Source organism: Xyrauchen texanus, chromosome 49 (assembly GCF_025860055.1).
Source record: "Xyrauchen texanus isolate HMW12.3.18 chromosome 49, RBS_HiC_50CHRs, whole genome shotgun sequence".
Lineage (NCBI taxonomy): Eukaryota > Metazoa > Chordata > Actinopteri > Cypriniformes > Catostomidae > Xyrauchen > Xyrauchen texanus.
The window spans coordinates 23,802,064-23,822,098 of NC_068324.1; the positions used below are offsets into that span (position 1 = coordinate 23,802,064).

At 38.3% G+C, this 20,035-nt stretch overlaps 1 protein-coding gene across 1 annotated transcript; it reads right to left on the reverse strand.

Moving 5' to 3' along the window:
• Positions 1-11: 11 nt before the first annotated feature.
• clpxb (caseinolytic mitochondrial matrix peptidase chaperone subunit Xb) lies at positions 12-19,828 on the reverse strand. Its single transcript, XM_052122926.1, has 15 exons — positions 19,630-19,828; positions 19,307-19,375; positions 17,866-18,020; positions 17,663-17,783; positions 17,338-17,492; positions 17,011-17,170; positions 14,852-14,893; positions 13,847-14,023; positions 10,700-10,864; positions 7,773-7,861; positions 7,105-7,269; positions 6,680-6,982; positions 5,610-5,702; positions 5,412-5,518; positions 12-4,647 (listed from the first exon to the last, which is right to left on the reverse strand). Exons 2-15 carry the CDS (start codon positions 19,359-19,361, stop codon positions 4,560-4,562), a joined length of 1,875 nt encoding a protein of 624 aa, XP_051978886.1. The 5' UTR covers positions 19,362-19,375; positions 19,630-19,828; the 3' UTR covers positions 12-4,559.
• Positions 19,829-20,035: the final 207 nt, after the last annotated feature.

Below are 20,035 nucleotides of genomic sequence, written 5' to 3' on the forward strand. Positions count from 1 at the left end.
TATTTTAGCTCTGTAGGTCCATACAATGCAAGTCAACAGGGTCTAGAACTTTGAAGCTACAAAAATCACATAAATGCAGCATATATTTTATTCTAAAGATTCCAGTGGTTTAATCCATGTCTTCTGAAGTGATATGATATGTGTGGGTGAGAACCAGATTTTAGTTCTTTAAAAACTGTAAATCTACATTCCTCTCCTACATTCTGGTGTGGAAGTGACTTTCACGTTCAGACACCTACTGGCTGGAGCTGGTCCAAGGTGGAGATTTATAGTTAAAAAGGATCACATTGCTTCAGAAGAAATGGATATAACCACTGGAGTCTTGTTACTTTTATGCTGCATTATGTGCTTTTTGGAGCTTCAAAGTTCTGGTCATCATTCACTTGCATTGAATGGACTTACAGAGCTGATATATTCTTCTACAAATCTCTGTTTGTGTTCTGTTGAAGAAAGAAAGTCACACACATCTGGGACCACATGAGGGTGAATACATGATGAGATCATTCTAATTTTTTGGTGAACTATCCAATTAAAGGTGGAGCAAAATGTTTGAAAAGCTTTTTTTCATGGAACAAGTGTAGCATTGCCTGTGTGCAGGTGTTTGTAAAATTATATGCAATGCTAACTTTTAACTGTTTATATGTCCTTTCTGACCTACTTTAAGCACCTAAAGACCTCATGTCATAAATATGTTGATCTGTTTTCCCGAAAGAGACTGTTGCAAGACAGATGGACTTTTAATCACATGCTTGACGTGAAAATCTGCTATTTAATTTCCATTTGTGACAATGCTTATTCTTGATATCAGTAATTACTGCAAGTTTGCATTAGTAGAATTTCACAATGATCTGTCATTGACTCCTATTCAAAACATAGTACAGATATCTATCATTAATGTCTTACTCATTTAAATTTCAAATACACATATCATACTTCTTACTAGTGAAAAATGTTAATATCAGGAATGGGCATTTGCACTAGTAAAAATGTAGTGATTGATATAAAAATAATCATCTGTACTAGTAAGAAATGCATTGCAAATCTATGTTTTCAAATAGTAAATAATTATTTATAGATATCTGTAACTGTTTTGTTTTGGTGAATGACAGATCACTGTGAAATTCTACTAGGGAAAATAGTTACAGATATGATATATAATTATGTTTTTAATAGACGAAATTCCAGTTTTGACATCAGTAAAGGGCATTTCTGTGAGTAATGACATCATCACAATGAACATTTTTACTAATGCAAACCTAACTACTGTATACTATTCGTATACATCAAATATTGCATTTTCACTATCATGATGATATCAAGAATAAGCATTTTAACTAGTAAAAATATAATACAATATCTATAATTATATTCATATCCTGCATGTGCTTAAATGTCAAAAGGACTTAAATTGTAAATGTGTACATCTACTAAAAGTTAGTTTTGTCAACTTTTAGGGAGTACACTAGGATTTAGATGATGTCAAAACTACAAAACTTCCATTTACATTTGGGGTCTTGTAACTCTTGCGCTTCAACATTGTGGACGAGATCTTTCACTCATTTGTTTGTAACAGCATATTGCAGTGGCTGAACCAAATGAAAACTTTAACAATAAGTTGAGCAGTCACCATAATAAAAACTGACAAGCATAAATACAAAGGCCAACATAAAACTGATGCTGCTGCTCTGTGCTGCCATCCAGAGGACTTTACACAAGAAGCCCAACATATGAAAACTACAAATGTGTACGATTACTTCATTTCATTGATCTTTAAGGCATTTTAGAAGCTTTCATCATCACTCAAACTCATGTTACAAAGATACAAATTTTATTTATGTCTTTAAACAATTATTATCTATAAATTCTATGAGACTCAACACAATAAGTATTACGTTGATGTTTTTTCTTGAATGGTAATGAAAGACATGGTGCAGAGAAAAAAACAGGGACAATTTCCATGAAGAATTTTAAAGCAGTGCATACACCCTAGTACTGTATAATAAAATATATATTACACATCATTACTAATTATACTTTGCATTTTTCTAATTTAAAAAAGAAAAATCGTACTAACTAAATTATCAGCATAACAATTTGAGTGAAAAGTTTAAAGTACAAACGAGACGTCCCACTCTGGCGCTCTGGCGCACTATGGCTGCCGTCGCATCATCTAGGACTAGGTGGATGCTGCACACTGCTGGTGGTTGAGGAGATTCCCCCTATATAAAGTGTAAAGCACTTAGAAAGTGCCTAGAAAAATGCTATATAAATGTAAGGAATTCTTATTATATATTGTTTACAGACAGAATGTTTCACATTTAATTGACTAAATCACAATTCCAGTGGGTCACAAATTAACTGAGCCTTTAAGGATCTTGGAAAATTCCATACAATTATGTCAATTTTTCACCTTTAGACAATTAGCTTCTGATAGGCTAATTTGAGTCAATTGGAGGTGTACCTGTGGATGTATTTTAAGGCCTACCTTCAAACTCAGTGCCTCTTTGCTTGACATCATGGGAAAATCTAAACAAGTCAGCAAAGACCTCAGAAAAACCATTTGAGGACCTCCACAAGACTGGTTTATCCTTGGATGCAATTTCCAAATGCCTGAAGGTACCATGTTCATCTGTACAAACAATAGTATGCAATTATAAACACCATCATACCACTCAGGAAGATGCAGCATTCTGTCTCCTAGAGATGAACATAGTTTGGTGCAAAAAATGCAAATCAATCCCAGAACTACAGGAAATGACCTTGTGAAGATGCTGGTGGAAACAGGTAGACAAGTATCTATATCCACAGTAAAACATGTTCTATATTGGCATAACCTGAAAGGCTGCTCAGCGAGGAAGAAGCCAATGCTCTAAAACCACCATAAAAAGCCAGAATACAGTTTGCAAGTTCACATGGAGACAAAGATCTTACTTTTTGGAGAAATTTCCTCTGCTCTTATTAAACACAAATTGATCAGTTTGGTCATAATGACCATCATTATGTTTGGAGGAAAAAGGGTGAGACTCGCAAGTCGAAGAACACCATCCCAACCGTGAAGCATGGGGGTGGCAGAATCATGTTTTGGAGGTGCTTTGCTGCAGGAGGGACTGGTGAACTTCACAAAATAGATGGAATCATGAGGAAGGAAAATGATGTAGATATATTGAAGCAACATCAACCATGAAGTTAAAGCTCGGTCACACATGGACAATGACCCCAAGCACACCTCCAAAGGACAACAAAGTCAAGGTATTGGAGTGGTCATCGCAAAGTCTTGATCTCAATCTGATAGAAAATTTTGGGCAGAACTGAAAACGCATGTGTGATCAATGAGGCCAACAAACCTGACTCAGTTACACCAGTTCTGTTTGGAGAAATGTGCCAAAAATTCCAGCAACTTATTGCGAGAAGCTTGTGGAAGGCTACCCAAAACATTTGACCCAAGTTAAACAATTTAAAGGTAATGCTACCAAATACTAACAAAGTGTATGTAAACTTCTGAACCAATCGGAATGTGATGAAAGAAATAAAAGCTGACATAAATCATTCTCTCGACTATTATTCTGACATTTCACATTCTTAAAATAAAGTAGTGATCCTAACTGACCTAAGACAGAGAATGTTTTCTATGTTTAAATGTCATGAAAATGTGAAAAACTGGGTTAATATGTATTTGGCTAAAGTGTATGTAAACTTCTGACCCAATCGGAATGTGATGAAAGAAATAAAAGCTGACATAAATCATTCTCTCTTCTATTATTCTGATATTTCACATTCTTAAAATAAACTTGTGATCCTAACTGACCTAAGACAGAGAATGTTTTCTATGTTTAAATATCAGGAATTGTGAAAAACTGAGTTTAATGTAATTGGTTAAGATGTATGTAAACAACTATATATATATATATTTATGACTATCGAACGGAAACATTGTGCTTTACTTTATTATACAATTGTATTTGTTCAGCTTTTAAACTACAGATTGTCCCAAATTGTAAATCATACAAACTACATCTGTTTAACACCATTCACTGAGGTTTGTGTTTTAGATATTCACATCATGGTTAAAAAAGAGCCTTAAGAAAATCCCACAGCTGTGATATCAGTCTGGTAAATGGCATCCCGTTGAAATGGCCCATGTGAGAGGTGTATTATGCACCAGAAATACTCAAATTCAGATTCACATAATCAGTATGCTTCCCTTCTAATGTCCCACAAACACTGACAGAAATCCACTCTAAAGTCTTTATAAGAAATTATCTTTAGACAGATAGAAATGTTACCAATCCCCATAGATTGAAAATTTGACAGAGCTTCACTATTTTAGTGTAACTGTTTTTTAAACAATACTTTTCATGTCTTTTCTCGTTGTGTTAATACACAAGTCATGTGTATTAATGGGTAAAACTGATGTTTGTTGTGCTGTCATTTAAGTGTTTGTAAAAGTCTATGAAAAACACTGTTCTCTGCTCAGGTCCAGCTTTATGGTACTTTATGGTGATTCAGAAGTTTGCTGTCTGGAGTAATAATAGCATGATCTTAAATGGGCAACTTCACGTTCAGTTGTTAGCAGCGTCGGCGTGTCTGGGCCAGTTCTCTTCCTCAATGCCGGAGTCAAACTCTTCCTCAGTTTCTTTAGGAGGAGCTCTGAAACACAAATCAGACTTTATTTTTACACAAACTCTTTTAGGATAGCAGTGAAATGCTTGTAATAAATACTATAATGTTTATCACATGGCAATAGTACTTTTGAATTTGAAGCTGTAAAATCTCATATGTGTCTGCGTTCAGATTTTTAAAATTGGTGCGTCAAAACACTGTACCAGGTATGACGTCATTTACGTCACATCACAGGTTCTGGTATGCTGCGCGGCAGTTATAAAATGTGGAATGGAGAAGGATATTAGAGAGCTGAAGAGGCGAGGAAGATTTCCAGTGAATAACAACTTACATTTTGGCCTGTTAAATTATGGACAAAAAACATTGTATGACTTCAGAAGACTTGGTACACAGCACATGAGTCACTAAACAGAGCCCCTTAGAAGAGAGCAAGGGAATTTACTTTGAAAAATAGTTTCACGTTCGCTCACAATAGTTGTGTTCCCTTGCAACAAGTTTTGTGTTACCACTCAATACGTTATGCATTCCCTCCCTGTCCTGGGGCACTGAATCACTATGACCTGCCATTGTATGAAAAAAGCTGAGTGATGATTGTTAAAAAAATCTCCATTTGCATTCCATTGACAAAAATAACAGCATATGGGTTCCATTTTTGGGTAAACTAACCACTTGGTACACTGATTAACAAAACCTAAAAAAAATGGTACTTCATGTCAAAAATGTTGTCGATTTGTAAATTAGCTTAAAGTTTTCTTTGTCACTTCAGGTTTATGAATGATGATTAACAGTACCTAATATAGCGTGGTTCACACTTGCCCTGGACCACCTCCTTAGTCAGTTCAACAGCCATGATGTCCGAGTGAGGGACCTCAAACATGGGCTCGAGCAGGAGCTTCTCCTGGAGGAACAGACATTTCACACATCAGAGAACAACTTACATTACATCATAAGGTCATGGATGACATCAAGTTATGATTCCAGCTATTTACCATGATGGAGCGAAGGCCTCTGGCACCTGTTTTCCGTTCCAGTGCCAGACGAGCGATTGCCCTCAAAGCATCTGGAGTTACATTCAACTCACACTGAAACAAAGCCACAGGACCAGAAGATAAATAACAAGATTTTTACACTTTCAGAAAATGTGAGCGATGTTTGTCCATTCAAAACTTGCTACCACAATGCTACAGTGCTTTACAATTCTATACAGTTTGATTTTCGGAATATTTTTGAACATTGCTAGGGTAGTCAGTGTTTTTACTTGCAGAGCTACCCAGGCCCCCCCAGTGCTAAAATATTTTGACAGTGTTTCCTGCTGCCCGATTCAGAGGCAGCGCTGCCCTTCTTCTGAATCTACAGCGTGAAACACACAGAGCATCCACTGTAGTCCAATTCCAAGACAATTTACCCATATGAGCCCATTCTTTTTAATCTACAGCACTGAAATCCCAGCACAATAAATGTAATCTGATTCCCAAACAAATTACTCTTATGAGCTGGTTATTTTGAACCTACAGTGCGAAACACACCATGCGACTAATGTAGTCCAATTCCCAAATGATTGACTCTTTATGAGCTAATTCTTTTGAATCTACAGTGTGAAACACAATGCAACCAGTGTAGTCCGATTCCCGAACAAACGACTTTCATGGACTAAATCCTTTTGACTTTACAATGCAAAACAAACAGCGAAACCAGTATAGACCTGTTCCCAGCAGCACGACGAGTGTAGTCTGATTCCCGAATGAATTTGAATCTACAGCGTGTAGTGCCATTCCTGAACAAATGAGTCTTTGAAGTGAATCAAAAACATTACAAGTAACAGAATGAATCTGACTGACCTAAAGTTATGATTTCTGTCATGTCCAGCACAAAATTAGCAGACTTAGTCATTATAATGCAATTTGTATTACATGGGGTCGAATGCAATGCACTGACCCGAATTATGAGCAAAAGTAATAGTGATGCTTGTCTTAAACACAGATAATGAGTTTAAAATACTGAAACATGCAAGTGTGATGCCCATGATATTGGTTGGTAAGCGTACTGTATATGTACATACTCTATCCATACTGAAGAGTGCCTGATACTGGGGGACCACAGCATTACGAGGCTCTGTAAGAATCTGCACCAGCATCTGCTCGTCCAGACTGTGCAGTGGCACCACCACAGGCAGACGGCCCACAAACTCCGGGATCATGCCAAACTCAATGAGGTCTCGTGCCTCAACGTTCCTCAGGAGCCGGTCCTTCTCCTCAATCTCTGCCATGGCGTCTAACTCATTCCCTGAGCTGTTGGCCAAATCTGCAGCTGCTGCAGCTCGACGTCCCTTGCCCAGGTTAGATGGTGCACCAAAACCAAGATACTGTAGGGCACAGGAGAATGCAATATACTGATAAATAAATCAGAAGAAATGGTGAAGAAACTGTATATATTTATATACAATTATAAAAATAATCTTTAAACAGGACCTTCTCATTGAATCACCTTCTCATTTTTCCTGCAGCTGATAATCCTGTCCAGCCCATTAAAGGCACCTGATGCCACAAACAGGATGTTGGTTGTATCCACCTGCACAGTCTCTCCTCTCAACTTCCTGCTGTTCTTCTCTGGAACATTAACGATGGTTCCCTCAAGGAGTTTCAGCAAACCCTGTGCAGATGTATAATAACTATGACTATAATGTTGCTTTTGACACAGTAAATTACCAGACTCTACGGTTTATCCTCTCTGCATTGAGCATCACAGGCACTGTCCTTTACTGGTATAAGTCCTACCAAACAGATTGATCCTTCAAGGGTATCTTTGAGGAGAGAGGTATTTATGTCACATGAGCTAACAACCGGTATACTGCAAGGTTCAGTGCTCGGACCTCTCCTCTTCTCGATATACACAATACAGGGATCCAGACTTACATTCAGAGCAATAGAACCAGTGCCACCAAATCCTACAGATGGTCGCACTGTGGGTGACTAATATATACAGTATATATATATATATACACTAATGTTCATTTATTTCTGCACTAGTCAACATTCAGACATTGATTGTATGATAAGTGTTTTACAGCCATGTAAAATAGTTAAATGGGTTAGTAGTTCAGTTATGATGCAGTGTATTGAGAGAGATATGATGTGTTTGATGTAATCACACACCTGCTGAACTCCTTCACCCCCAACATCTCTGAGCTGATGAATGCCAGGCACACTGCCGATCTTATCCACCTCGTCCAAGAACACTATCCCTGCAAAACAATGGCAATGAGTCACAGACTAGAAAGTCTAAAATATAAAAATATAAAACCTTAATTTTACTAAGGATGAGGAATCAAAAAGCTTAAGTATAACACTGAAATACACAAAGGCCAAGCATGGAGGCATTTTAAATTTGCTCCTCATAATGAAAGACAGTGACATCAGTTATTAAATGAAGAAGTAGACGGCATTGTTTTACATTGTGCAGTGTGCAGTAAGGCACTTGCTTAACTATTAAAAAAAATTGCTAAGGCTGTAAATCGATCAAAATTGTGAATCAAATTAATTACATGACATGCTGGTTAATTAATCTAATTAATTATCAATGCCTAGCGAATTGCAAAATCAAGATAGCAATGCCTAGCAACTTGCTGATGATGATGATACTTGACACTAGATGATGATGATACTTGAAGCCTGAATGTTTTAATTGGGTGAACAATCAGTCTTCAAGTATCATCATGGAAAATACTTATACATAAACTAGCAACCATTTAGAGCACACTAGCAACCAAATACCATTGACTTCCATTCAAAATCCCATGGATGGTATCTCTGGATCAGAATGTCATTAAGAATTCATTGTTGGCATGCATGACATCAGTGACTCAGGACATCAACTGCCTAGCAACCACATGTGCTTACCCTAGCAACCGAATTGCAAAGCCCATATCTCTGCACCCCAAAATTTTTGAACGGAAGTCAATGGGATTTGGTTGCTAGGTCACTCTAAATGGTTGCTAGGGGGTGACTAAGTAGTTTCCAAGTGCCTGAGGACCGATTGCTCACCCAAGTAAAACAAGCCAACTCTCATGTCTCTAGAACATTCTGATCCGAAGATATCCCTCTCAGCTATTTTGAATGGAAGTTTAATGGTTCCTAGGGTGCTCTAAATGGTTGCTAGTGCATGGCTAGCCAATAACCAGATTCTTATTGGCTGATTGAAAGCCTGACTGAAAGGAGTCAATTCCCAAGTTTCTACAACATTCTGATTGGGAGATATGATCTGACACATTTCTGATATTGACTTGTCATAGTAGGAAAAAAATCTCTTCCCATAGTACCCTATGGGAATTTTTTAGATGTTTTTGTGGCCCCCAAGGCTGCACTGTACCCCCAACTCTCAGAAATGTCATAGCACAGGTGTCCTCAATAGGCCGGTCATTTTGACACCTCATTTATGGGTCTACGGCAACAGGTGTGGGACGAGTTAGGTGCCGAAAAAGTGTACAGAACAAAAAAAATAATAATAAGTATGCGAGATTATAATAGTGATACTTTGCTTCGCAATGACCACTAATAATATGTTTAAATACTATATCAGTAGGTTAGCTTTTAGAAAAAAAAGTGGTACATAATGCGGGACTTTTAATTATAAAGATGCCCAAAAAACATCCTCTTATTTTTAAATGTTTGCGCTCCTAGTTGTGAACTCACTGACACTACATCTGATTCGCTGAGAAAGTGACTTTGATTCAAACTGCTAACCTATGCTTCAAACCCTCAGTTCTTTTCAGGTGATTCATGAAAAAGATCCGGTTCAAAAGAGAAATTTGTTCATGACTCTCTCGTGCTGGGTTTGTTGTTGCGTGCGGTGCAGCGAGCTCATCATCACAACAGAACTTGTGAAAAGCGCCGCGAGACACTGGGGCACACTCTACAGATGTATTCAATAACTCACAAGATCATATCTGATGAAACCGCATCTGAATGCACACAACCTGACTGCTGCCATTGGCGACTAGATTTTAAATTAGTCGCAATCAATTATTTTTGGTAGCAGTCTGGATAATAAATATAATAATTGAAATACACTATATGGCAAAAATATGTGGACTCCCCCTTCTAATTAAAGAGTTTGGTACCTCCGTTAATACCAGTGAAGATAAATCATAATTCTACTCCAAACAATGGCATTCGGCCATTCTAGGGCATTCGGCCCCTGTGCACAAAGCAAAGTCCATAAAGAAATGGTTTACGGTGTCTGATGTGGAAGAAACTGACTGGCCTACACTAAGCCCAGACCTGAACCCCACTGAACACCTTTGTGGTGAATTGGAATGCCATCTGAAAGCCAGGCCCCATCGCCCAACATCAGTGCCAGACCTCAGTGTTGCACTTGTAACTGAATGGGAGCAAATCCCTGCAGCCACGTCACTACATACAGTATAGTGGAAAGCCTTCCCAGAAGAGTGGAAGTTGTTATTGCACCAAAGGGAGAAATTGATGCCTATGGTTTTGAAGGTTCCTTTGGCCACATAGTGTATATCGCATTATTTTGGCAGACGAGTATACAAAACGCTGATCCCATTGTGGATCAATATTTTAAGTCAATATTTTGAACATAAGCCAACAGTCGACAGCAAACCATTTTGCAATTGAGTTCCTCAATCTGTCCTGTACTCACAGGACGCGTTCTTGCTTCGCATCAGCACTATTTTTAATTGTCTTGAGGTCTCTGCATTCTGTTGTGCTTCATCCAGCTGTCAAGAACGCGTCGTGTTTGAGCGGCTCTATTTCTGTTGCCGCTTGTGAGGTTGGTTGAGGCACGCAGACTGCCCCCTGCTGATGCACCTCGGAAATACACAAAGTTACATGTATTTCAAGCATGAATTGCTCCAATTTACGTAACGTAGGTCAGGAGGCATGTTATTTTTCATATAATTAATCACGCTAAATGAATGTTAAATTGACAGCCCTACTTATTGCAGTTAATTTTGTAAGTATTACTTGTTTTAAAATACGGTCAGACATTTATGATATATTCACCAATGCACAACGATAAAATTAAAAATGTAAAAAGCGGGAGTTAAGTCTGTGAGTCTGACCTTGCTGGGCTTTATCCACTGAGTAATTGGCGTCCTGCAGAAGTTTGGCAATAACGGATTCAATGTCCTCCCCCACATAACCAGCCTGGGTCAGGGTGGTACAATCGCAGATAGCGAAGGGCACATCCAAACATTTAGCCAGAGTCTGTGCCAATAGGGTTTTACCTATTATGATCAAACACCAAAAACATCAGAATTAAGAAACACAAATTCAATATACACTGAAAATACACTGACTCTATTGAATTGATTTAGCAAACTCATCTTCAAAACTTGTGTAACTACGTTCACTTAACTTGGTGTTTAAGGTAAATAGATGCAAGTCAATTTAACTTGTACTTGCGATTTAAGTGTTGTTGTTTCTACTTAATAATTTTAACTGAACGTACAAAAATGTAGGTCATCCAATAACAGCTTTAATAATGAAGTTATATCTGATTCTGGATCAATCATTAAATAAACACACACAATGAGACCAAAGGGGACCCAGATCACCCTTAAAGCATCATTTGCAACAAAACATCATAAATAATACTACAACACAGCTAAAACCTCTTTGAATTCTTAATACCAACTATTTAAATGCCCCCATATGTTCCCTTTGACAAAGGAAACAATTAAATATTTTAAGCCGAAGCCATTGTGGGTATACCAGACATAAGTTCAAGTAACTTAGATATTTGACATTTCAATGTGTTTAATTAAGACAACTTGATTTCTCAATTAATGAGAACTTTAGGTTTTACATTTTTACAATACAAAATTATCAAACATCAAAATTGGACTAATTAAAACATTCTATGAATATATTCAGTTATATATATATATATATATATATATATATATATATATATATATATATATATATACACACACAGTATATATATACACACACAGTATATATATATATATATACACACACACCGATCAGCCACAATATTAAAACCACCTGCTGTTACAAGGAGGGAGGTCACAGGAGCAGGATCTAAACGCAGCTTAAAAGTCTTTAATAAGATAAACAAAGTACAGATTAACAGGGTAAACACAGGAAAAAAAGAAACATCCACGATGGTAAAATCACTGGAACAGAGAAAACATGACCGATGGGAATTGGATGCACAGAAGGTCAAAACACAAAACAACTGACAAAGACTGAACAGAAATCAGGGAATGAAAATGAAAACACAGATGAGGAACAATGGGGAACAGCTGGAGGTGATCAGAGCAGGGAATGATGGGAAGTGTAGTCCACAGGGAACAGATGACAGAGGCAAAACACAGGGCAGACAACAGTGAATCGTGGCACCTGCCAAATAGGTCCCCCTCGTGCCACCAAAACAGTGCCAACCCACATCTCAGAACAGCATTCTGACATGATATTCTTCTCACCACAATTGTACTGTTATATAAGTTACCGTAGAACTGCCCCTCACTGGATGTTTTTTGGCACCATTTGGAGTAAATTCTAGAGACTGTTGTGCATGACAATCCCAGAAATACTCAAACCAGCCCATCTGGCACCAACAATCATCCATGTGATTATCTAATCAGCCAATCATGTGGCAGCAGTGCATAAATTCATGCAGATATGGGTCAGGAGCTTCAGTTAATGTTCACATCAACCATCAGAATGGGGAAAAATGTGATCTCAGTGATTTGGAGCGTGGCATGTTTGTTGGTACCAGATGGACTGGTTTGAGTATTTCTGTAACTGCTGATCTTCTGGGATTTTCACACACAACAGTCTCTAGAATTTACTCAGAATGGTGCCAAAAACAAAAACATCCAGTGAGGGGCAGTTCTGTGGATAGAAATGTCTTGTTGATGAGAGAGGTCAACAGAGAATGGCCAGACTTGTTTGAACTGATAAAGTCTACAGCAATATAGACAATTATAAATGCAAAGATAATAATAATCTAAATAAATAAGCCTAATAAATTCACTTGTGCTCCCAAACTAATGATAAATGTGTTCTTATCGAATGTGTGTGTATTGCTTTTGGCTATACATTTAATTTTTACATTGCTGCTTAAAGTAAAGAAAATAGAACTCAATTTTAGGTTCAAGATGAACGTGTCTTATATTATTTATGATTTAATCTAGTTTCTTTAATACAAAGATATATATTATATATAACAGAGTTGCGTACACAAAGCTTAAGAGTGAACTGCTCCGTGGAAATAAAGTGAACTAAACTCACAGCACCTGAGTGATTGGAGATCATTTGCAGCATTCTCAGAGATTACTTTATACTTACAGAACGTTTTCAGATGAATGAAAGGAGTGATATCTCTTTTGTGTTCCACATGACAGCCCCGCGCTGCAAGCCTCTGAACAAACAGTAAGTCAGACACGAGCATTGATGGATTTTCTTTTTTCTGTTCTTAAAAATATGATAAAGTGTGTTTCTTCAAGGGTGTCTTTTTGACTAACAGCATTTCTTGTCATGTGTCACTCTGAGATGTCACCAACCTGTTGCTGGTAGAGGAGCAAAATTTCTCGCACATAAAATACATTTGGACGAGAAGCTTGTGAACTGGATTGAGCCTTGTCGCAATTGGTGGGTGGCGGGTGCTATATCACACCCTGGGTGCACATAAAAGGCCGAGCCGGATGCGGCAGTTTGGGAGACAGAGAGCCACACAGCTGCAGACTCGAGGCCGGCCCCGCCCTCCTCCTATGTCACACTGGTACATCAGCAAAATTACTCGCCACTGTGCATGAAAAATCAGCATTTGGCATGTGTTAATTTAATTTCAAACCTTGTTCACCAGGAGTAGGCTGTACGAAAAATTTGGGAGAAAGGAAATCAAAACAGTGTCATTGACTTTGCAATTGGTTTATGGCATGACACCTGGTGAGCCACTTGATTATTAACAAAGAGCCACTTGTGGCTTGCGAGCCATAGATCCTGACCCCTGGTCTATGGTAACTCAGATAACCGCTCTGTACAATTGGGGTGAGAAGTATCTCAGAATGCTCTTCTAAGATGTGGGTTGGCGCCGTTTTGGTGGCACGAGGGGGACCTAAACAATATTAGGCAGGTGGTTTTAATGTTGTGGCTGATTGGTGTATGTAAAAAAAAATCTAAATTCTGTCATTATTAATTCAGTAAAATTTGTATTCAAATGTAAAAGTTGTAGTCACCTGATCCAGTAGGTCCCAGCAGCACAATGTTGCTCTTCTCCAATTTAATATCAGTATGGGTGGAGTCAAGCACTTCCCCGCCCCTTTTCTCCTGAGGAGCTTGCTGATTGGTCTGTTGTTGGACAGATGCACCCAGAGCGTTGCCATGGGGACTGATCCCAGCTATCTGAAGCAGCTCTGTGAAAACAACCAAAACACTTCACATCTCAATTCCACTAGTGCGTGGCTTATTTATTTAACATTATACAGATTCTTTATGCAAGCATGAAAAAGACACATGATTCCACAGGAAGTCTGCTGCCTCAAGCTTCTTTTCCCCAGAAACTATTCAGTCTGAATCTCTCTATAACCAAACACAGATTTGGCCCCAGATTTTGTGTTGAATGGGTTTATTTTCCTGTATGATTTTTTATTTTTCTTAAATGTCCCAATTTATAATGTATTCCTCATCATTTCTAAATCACCAATCAAATATTTTTCATAAGATTAATCATGGTTGCTTACTTTCTATAATGATTCCATATCTCAGGAACTTGTTTTTGTCTTGAAACCAAGTAATTTTCAATTTATGCTTGATAACGTAATACCAAAACATTCTCACTCCAAAGAACATGGGACTTGTTCCTTTAATGCTTTTAAAAAAATGGGACACCAGTTTGTTACCCATCTGTGAAAAGTGCCAACTAATTTGTCACTGTTCGGCACACCATAATGTCATCAGCCCTAGTTTCCAAACCCTGTCCTGTACAATCCAGACAATGCCCCCCCCGCAGGCCCGAGTCCACACTAAACATTGAAACCAAACGCAGAGAGACCCACTGTGAAGCTGAAATGTTAACTAGATCGATGTAACTTCAGAAGGTCAGCAATGTGCCAAACCTATTCAAACACGGATGCTTAACATGCAAAGAGAAAAATAAAGCAGGCCATCTGGAAGTTAACCACTGGAATATCAAAGGTGTCTCTGCTAAGCCATTTAAAGTAGTCCAAAAACTCAAGACTTACTTGTAAACCTGTATTCATCTTCACGTCTTCTGATCTCTAGTTCTATAGCGAGAGAGAGAGAGATGGACAGTTATCTTACTGTACCAGGACTACAGCCTCAACCAACACAAAATGATTTGTGTAACAGTAAATGTAGGGGAAAGTTCACAGCACTTATTCTGGAGCCACCTTAAGTTTCCTAGAATACTATAGATATACAGTACCACACTACTGGACAAATGCCAAACTATACAGACCCAAAAACCATTGGCAGGGCAGTGGGCTGAAGATTAGGTATGGCTGACATGGTTTTGTCAGTCTAGAAATGAAAATGCTGTCTTCATATTTGGTGATATGCTTTGAGACTTTTGAAGTATATACAGTGAGGAAAATAAGTATTTGAACACCCTGCTATTTTGCAAGTTCTCCCACTTTTAAATCATGGAGGGGTCTGAAATTGTCATCGTAGGTGCATGTCCACTGTGAGAGACATAATCTAAAAAAAAAAATCCAGAAATCACAATGTATGATTTTTTAACTATTTATTTGTATGATACAGCTGCAAATAAGTATTTGAACACCTGAGAAAATCAATGTTAATATTTGGTACAGTAGCCTTTGTTTGCAATTACAGAGGTCAAACGTTTCCTGTAGTTTTTCACCAGGTTTGCACACACTGCAGGAGGGATTTTGGCCCACTCCTCCACACAGATCTTCTCTAGATCAGTCAGGTTTCTGGGCTGTCGCTGAGAAACACGGAGTTTGAGCTCCCTCCAAAGATTCTCTATTGGGTTTAGGTCTAGAGACTGGCTAGGCCACGCCAGAACCTTGATATGCTTCTTACAGAGCCACTCCTTGGTTATCCTGTCTGTGTGCTTCGGGTCATTGTCATGTTGGAAGACCCACCCTCGACCCATCTTCAATGCTCTAACTGAGGGAAGGAGGTTGTTCCCCAAAATCTCGCAATACATGGCCCCGGTCATCCTCTCCTTAATACAGTGCAGTCGCCCTGTCCCATGTGCAGAAAAACACCCCCAAAGCATGATGCTCCCACCCCCATGCTTCACAGTAGGGATGGTGTTCTTGGGATGGTACTCATCATTCTTCTTCCTCCAAACACGGTTAGTGGAATTATGACCAAAAAGTTCTATTTTGGTCTCATCTGACCACATGACTTTCTCCCATGACTCCTCTGGATCATCCAAATGGTCATTGGCAAACTTAAGACGGGCCTTGACATGTGCTGGTTTAAGCAGGGGAACCTTCCGTGCCATGCATGATTTCAAACCATGACGTCTTAGTGTATTACCAACAGTAACCTTGGAAACGGTGGTCCCAGCTCTTTTCAGGTCATTGACCAGCTCCTCCCGTGTAGTTCTGGGCTGATTTCTCACCTTTCTTAGGATCATTGAGACCCCACGAGGTGAGATCTTGCATGGGGCCCCAGTCCGAGGGAGATTGACAGTCATGTTTAGCTTCTTCCATTTTCTAATGATTGCTCCAACAGTGGACCTTTTTTCACCAAGCTGCTTGGCAATTTCCCCGTAGCCCTTTCCAGCCTTGTGGAGGTGTACAATTTTGTCTCTAGTGTCTTTGGACAGCTCTTTGGTCTTGGCCATGTTAGTAGTTGGATTCTTACTGATTGTATGGGGTGGACAGGTGTCTTTATGCAGCTAAAGACCTCAAACAGGTGCATCTAATTTAGCATAATAAATGGAGTGGAGGTGGACATTTTAAAGGCAGACTAACAGGTCTTTGAGGGTCAGAATTCTAGCTGATAGACAGGTGTTCAAATACTTATTTGCAGCTGTATCATACAAATAAATAGTTAAAAAATCATACATTGTGATTTCTGGATTTTTTTTTTTAGATTATGTCTCTCACAGTGGACATGCACCTACGATGACAATTTCAGACCCCTCCATGATTTCTAAGTGGGAGAACTTGCAAAATAGCAGGGTGTTCAAATACTTATTTTCCTCACTGTACATCTATGAACATTTAAATCCAATTTGATGTACAGTTGAGGAAAAAATTAAAACATAAATAATATATATATATTGGAATATCACTACCAACAATGGAATGCTTTACAAAACTGTATTGAAAAGAACTGGAAGATCAGGGTGGGAATTTGGTGCCATTTTGTTGTCAGATGGTAACTAGAAGACCTGACTAACCTCTCGGAGTGAGTGAACTCTGTTTCTCAGCTTCCACTTGCTGTCGGGCCGCCGCTGGGATGTTGTTGTAGATCCTCTTGTAATGATTATACACGGCTACTGCCAACACTTTCTTGGCATATGACTGGCCGACAACGTATTTGTCGAGGTAGGCATAAATCTAAGGACGTTCAGACAACACAAGCCCCTTAAACTACTGTTTTCTGCATTCCTCAAATTCCAGTTACAAAACGGATTGGCTTTGAGCTGTTTACGATTCTAAAAGTTGAAATGACATAAAAAGATTAACTTAACGTAAAACGAACTGTATGGCGTGATGAATCATACCTTTTTAGGAGGTGGAGGGAGTTTTTGAGCAAAAGCAATTTTAGCGTGCTCCGAGGTGGTTTCTGCCTCCTTATTCAAACCCTTCTTAGACACGGTCTCAGACAGAACCACAAAGAAGTGATGGCACTTTTCACATTTCACAAAGCGCGTGGAGGCTGTGGTGAAAAAAATACAAGATACTCAATGATAAAACAAGATCAAACCAGTTATTGCATCCTAACATATATATCTGCAAGCCTGTACATCCTGAAAGATCCATATTGGTCAGCCACTAATATTAATATCAGATATTGGTCTGTGAAATGGGTAATCGATTGACACTTACATACAAAAGTCTCCACGTGTGTGCAGGTTTCGCCACATTTGGGGCATCTCAGCTGACTGCCACCTTTACCTGATCCTCCCGTGCCAGACGCCCGCTTTCCACCGACATCACTTACACTCTTCTGCAATAACACACCATCAACGACTATAATATTTGATTTGTCAAACAAACATTCCCACAAATATCTAAACATTAAAATGTACCTTTCCTCCATCATTGTCTCTGGGCGTGGAGTCTTTAGAGGCAAAACCCACTGCTGTCTGTGAAAACCATTTCACGTGTATGACTGGCGGCAGATGAACTTCATGACACACTGGTCTACTGTGAGCAAAGAGCTGAACCCGAGAACAAGAAAAACCTATAAAATAAAAAAGACAAAACATACAGGAAAAAAGCACGCAAGATAGGACTGCCTTTTAAATACCAGGTACACCAAGGTACATGAAAATAGGAATCCTGCAGTACCATGATATGACCGTCTGGTGTAATACTACGGTACTTTTTTGTTAGAGATGCAACGTCAACTGTTGTGTTCAAACGTCATAAAACTTCACCAAACCAATTATAAGACACTCTTAATATTGAATGCGCATAAATTCTAAGAATCCAACATTGTAGCACGTACATGACACCTGAATCAAGCGTTCGAATACAATAATGCATAAAAGCTATGTATCGAATGTTGTAGTGTGTCAGTTATGTTTGAACATTTGAATCAAATATTTGAATGCAATTATGCCCCAAAATTCTATGAATCAAAGATAATGCCCAAAGAATCAAAGTTCACATCAGTTATATTTGAACATGTGAATCAAATGTGATAATGCCCCAAAATCCTACGAATCAAACATTCTACCTCATCGGTGAAATTTGTATCGAGCGTTCAAATACAAGAATGCCCCAAAATCTATGAATCAAATGTTGCAGTGCGTCAGAGATATATGAACATTTGAATCAAACGTTCAAATGTGTTAATGCCCAAAAATTCTATGAATCGAAAAGTGATATTTGAACATTTGAATCTAAGGTTTAAATGCGATAATGCAAAAACACATTCTATGAAACATCTGTTTGAGTCTGACAGTTATATTTGAACATTTGCATCAAACATTCGAATGTGACAATGCCCAAAAATACTATGAATCGCATGTTCTAGCATGTCACTGATATTTGAACATTTGAAATCATGTTACGAATCTCGACTGCTGGTCATGTAAGCCAGATTTGGCCAAAGTTATGTTGCTATCTGGGTATGTTGTCCAGAATGATGTCTATGTAGGCAGCTCATTTGGTTTTGAAACACAGCCAATGATTAGTCTGTCCCATGCTGTTGAGACCCAGTGTTACATATAACATGTCATTCAGTTTTTGTAGATGATTTTACTTGTGGCATAACTACTGTGAAATGTAGTGCCAACTACTATAGCAAAAATAATTGTAATAATACTGGGAATCTATGCTTAAAGTAATGTAATAAAACATACTAGCAGTTTTAAGCCATGGTATACCTGGCAAAAAAAAAAAAAAAAAATGGTTTCTACGGTTTTACTATTGAACAAATCATTGTATTTTCTTAAGACAGCCGGCCATAACAGTTCATATAATCATTTATTTGTATTTTATGAGTTTTGATGGTCTACTCACCTTTATGAACTGACTTTATAATGACTCTCGCTGTAGGTCCGCAAGCACAGGACATATTTAAAAACAGATCTGATGGGAAAATATATATTACTCAATGATTCATTCAATATACTTAATTCAATGCCACAAATAAAAAAGAAAAATGTGTGGCCTTTCTCATTGACAGGCCTAACCCTACACAAAACGTTTTCTATTTTCTAAACATATGAAAGTCAAATTATTGACTAGGCGCACACGTTGTCAATAATTCGCAGTAATAACATTGCAGTCATAAATATGTGTAGTTCATTACGAAACAGTGTTGATGGCAGTCATGTACTTACTGGAACTCTGTGTCCGAGTAACTGTACAACAGATCTTTCTCTTTCAATAAGCGCTTTAGACACTAGGATCTCAGCAGAATAAAAGGATTTATATGTTTCATGCTAATGTCAGGGTATATAGATCTTGTAAATGCTGTTAGATGACGCTAGTGCTGGTAAGTGCTATATAACCTCTGCTGTCATGAAGTGGGTCAGTGTGTTACGTATATGGGCAGATAGAGCTGTTTGTGTCACATGATACTAAAGGGGCGGAGTCATAGGGCTGCAAACGATACCAAACAGTACATGTCGATATGATGTCTTCCTCCAGGGGGCGCATGATGGCTCAGAAAACCGAACGTATTCAAACCTCTTCAGATATTTTTGTTTTGTTTATTAGTACACTAAAACGTATAATCTTTTAAAT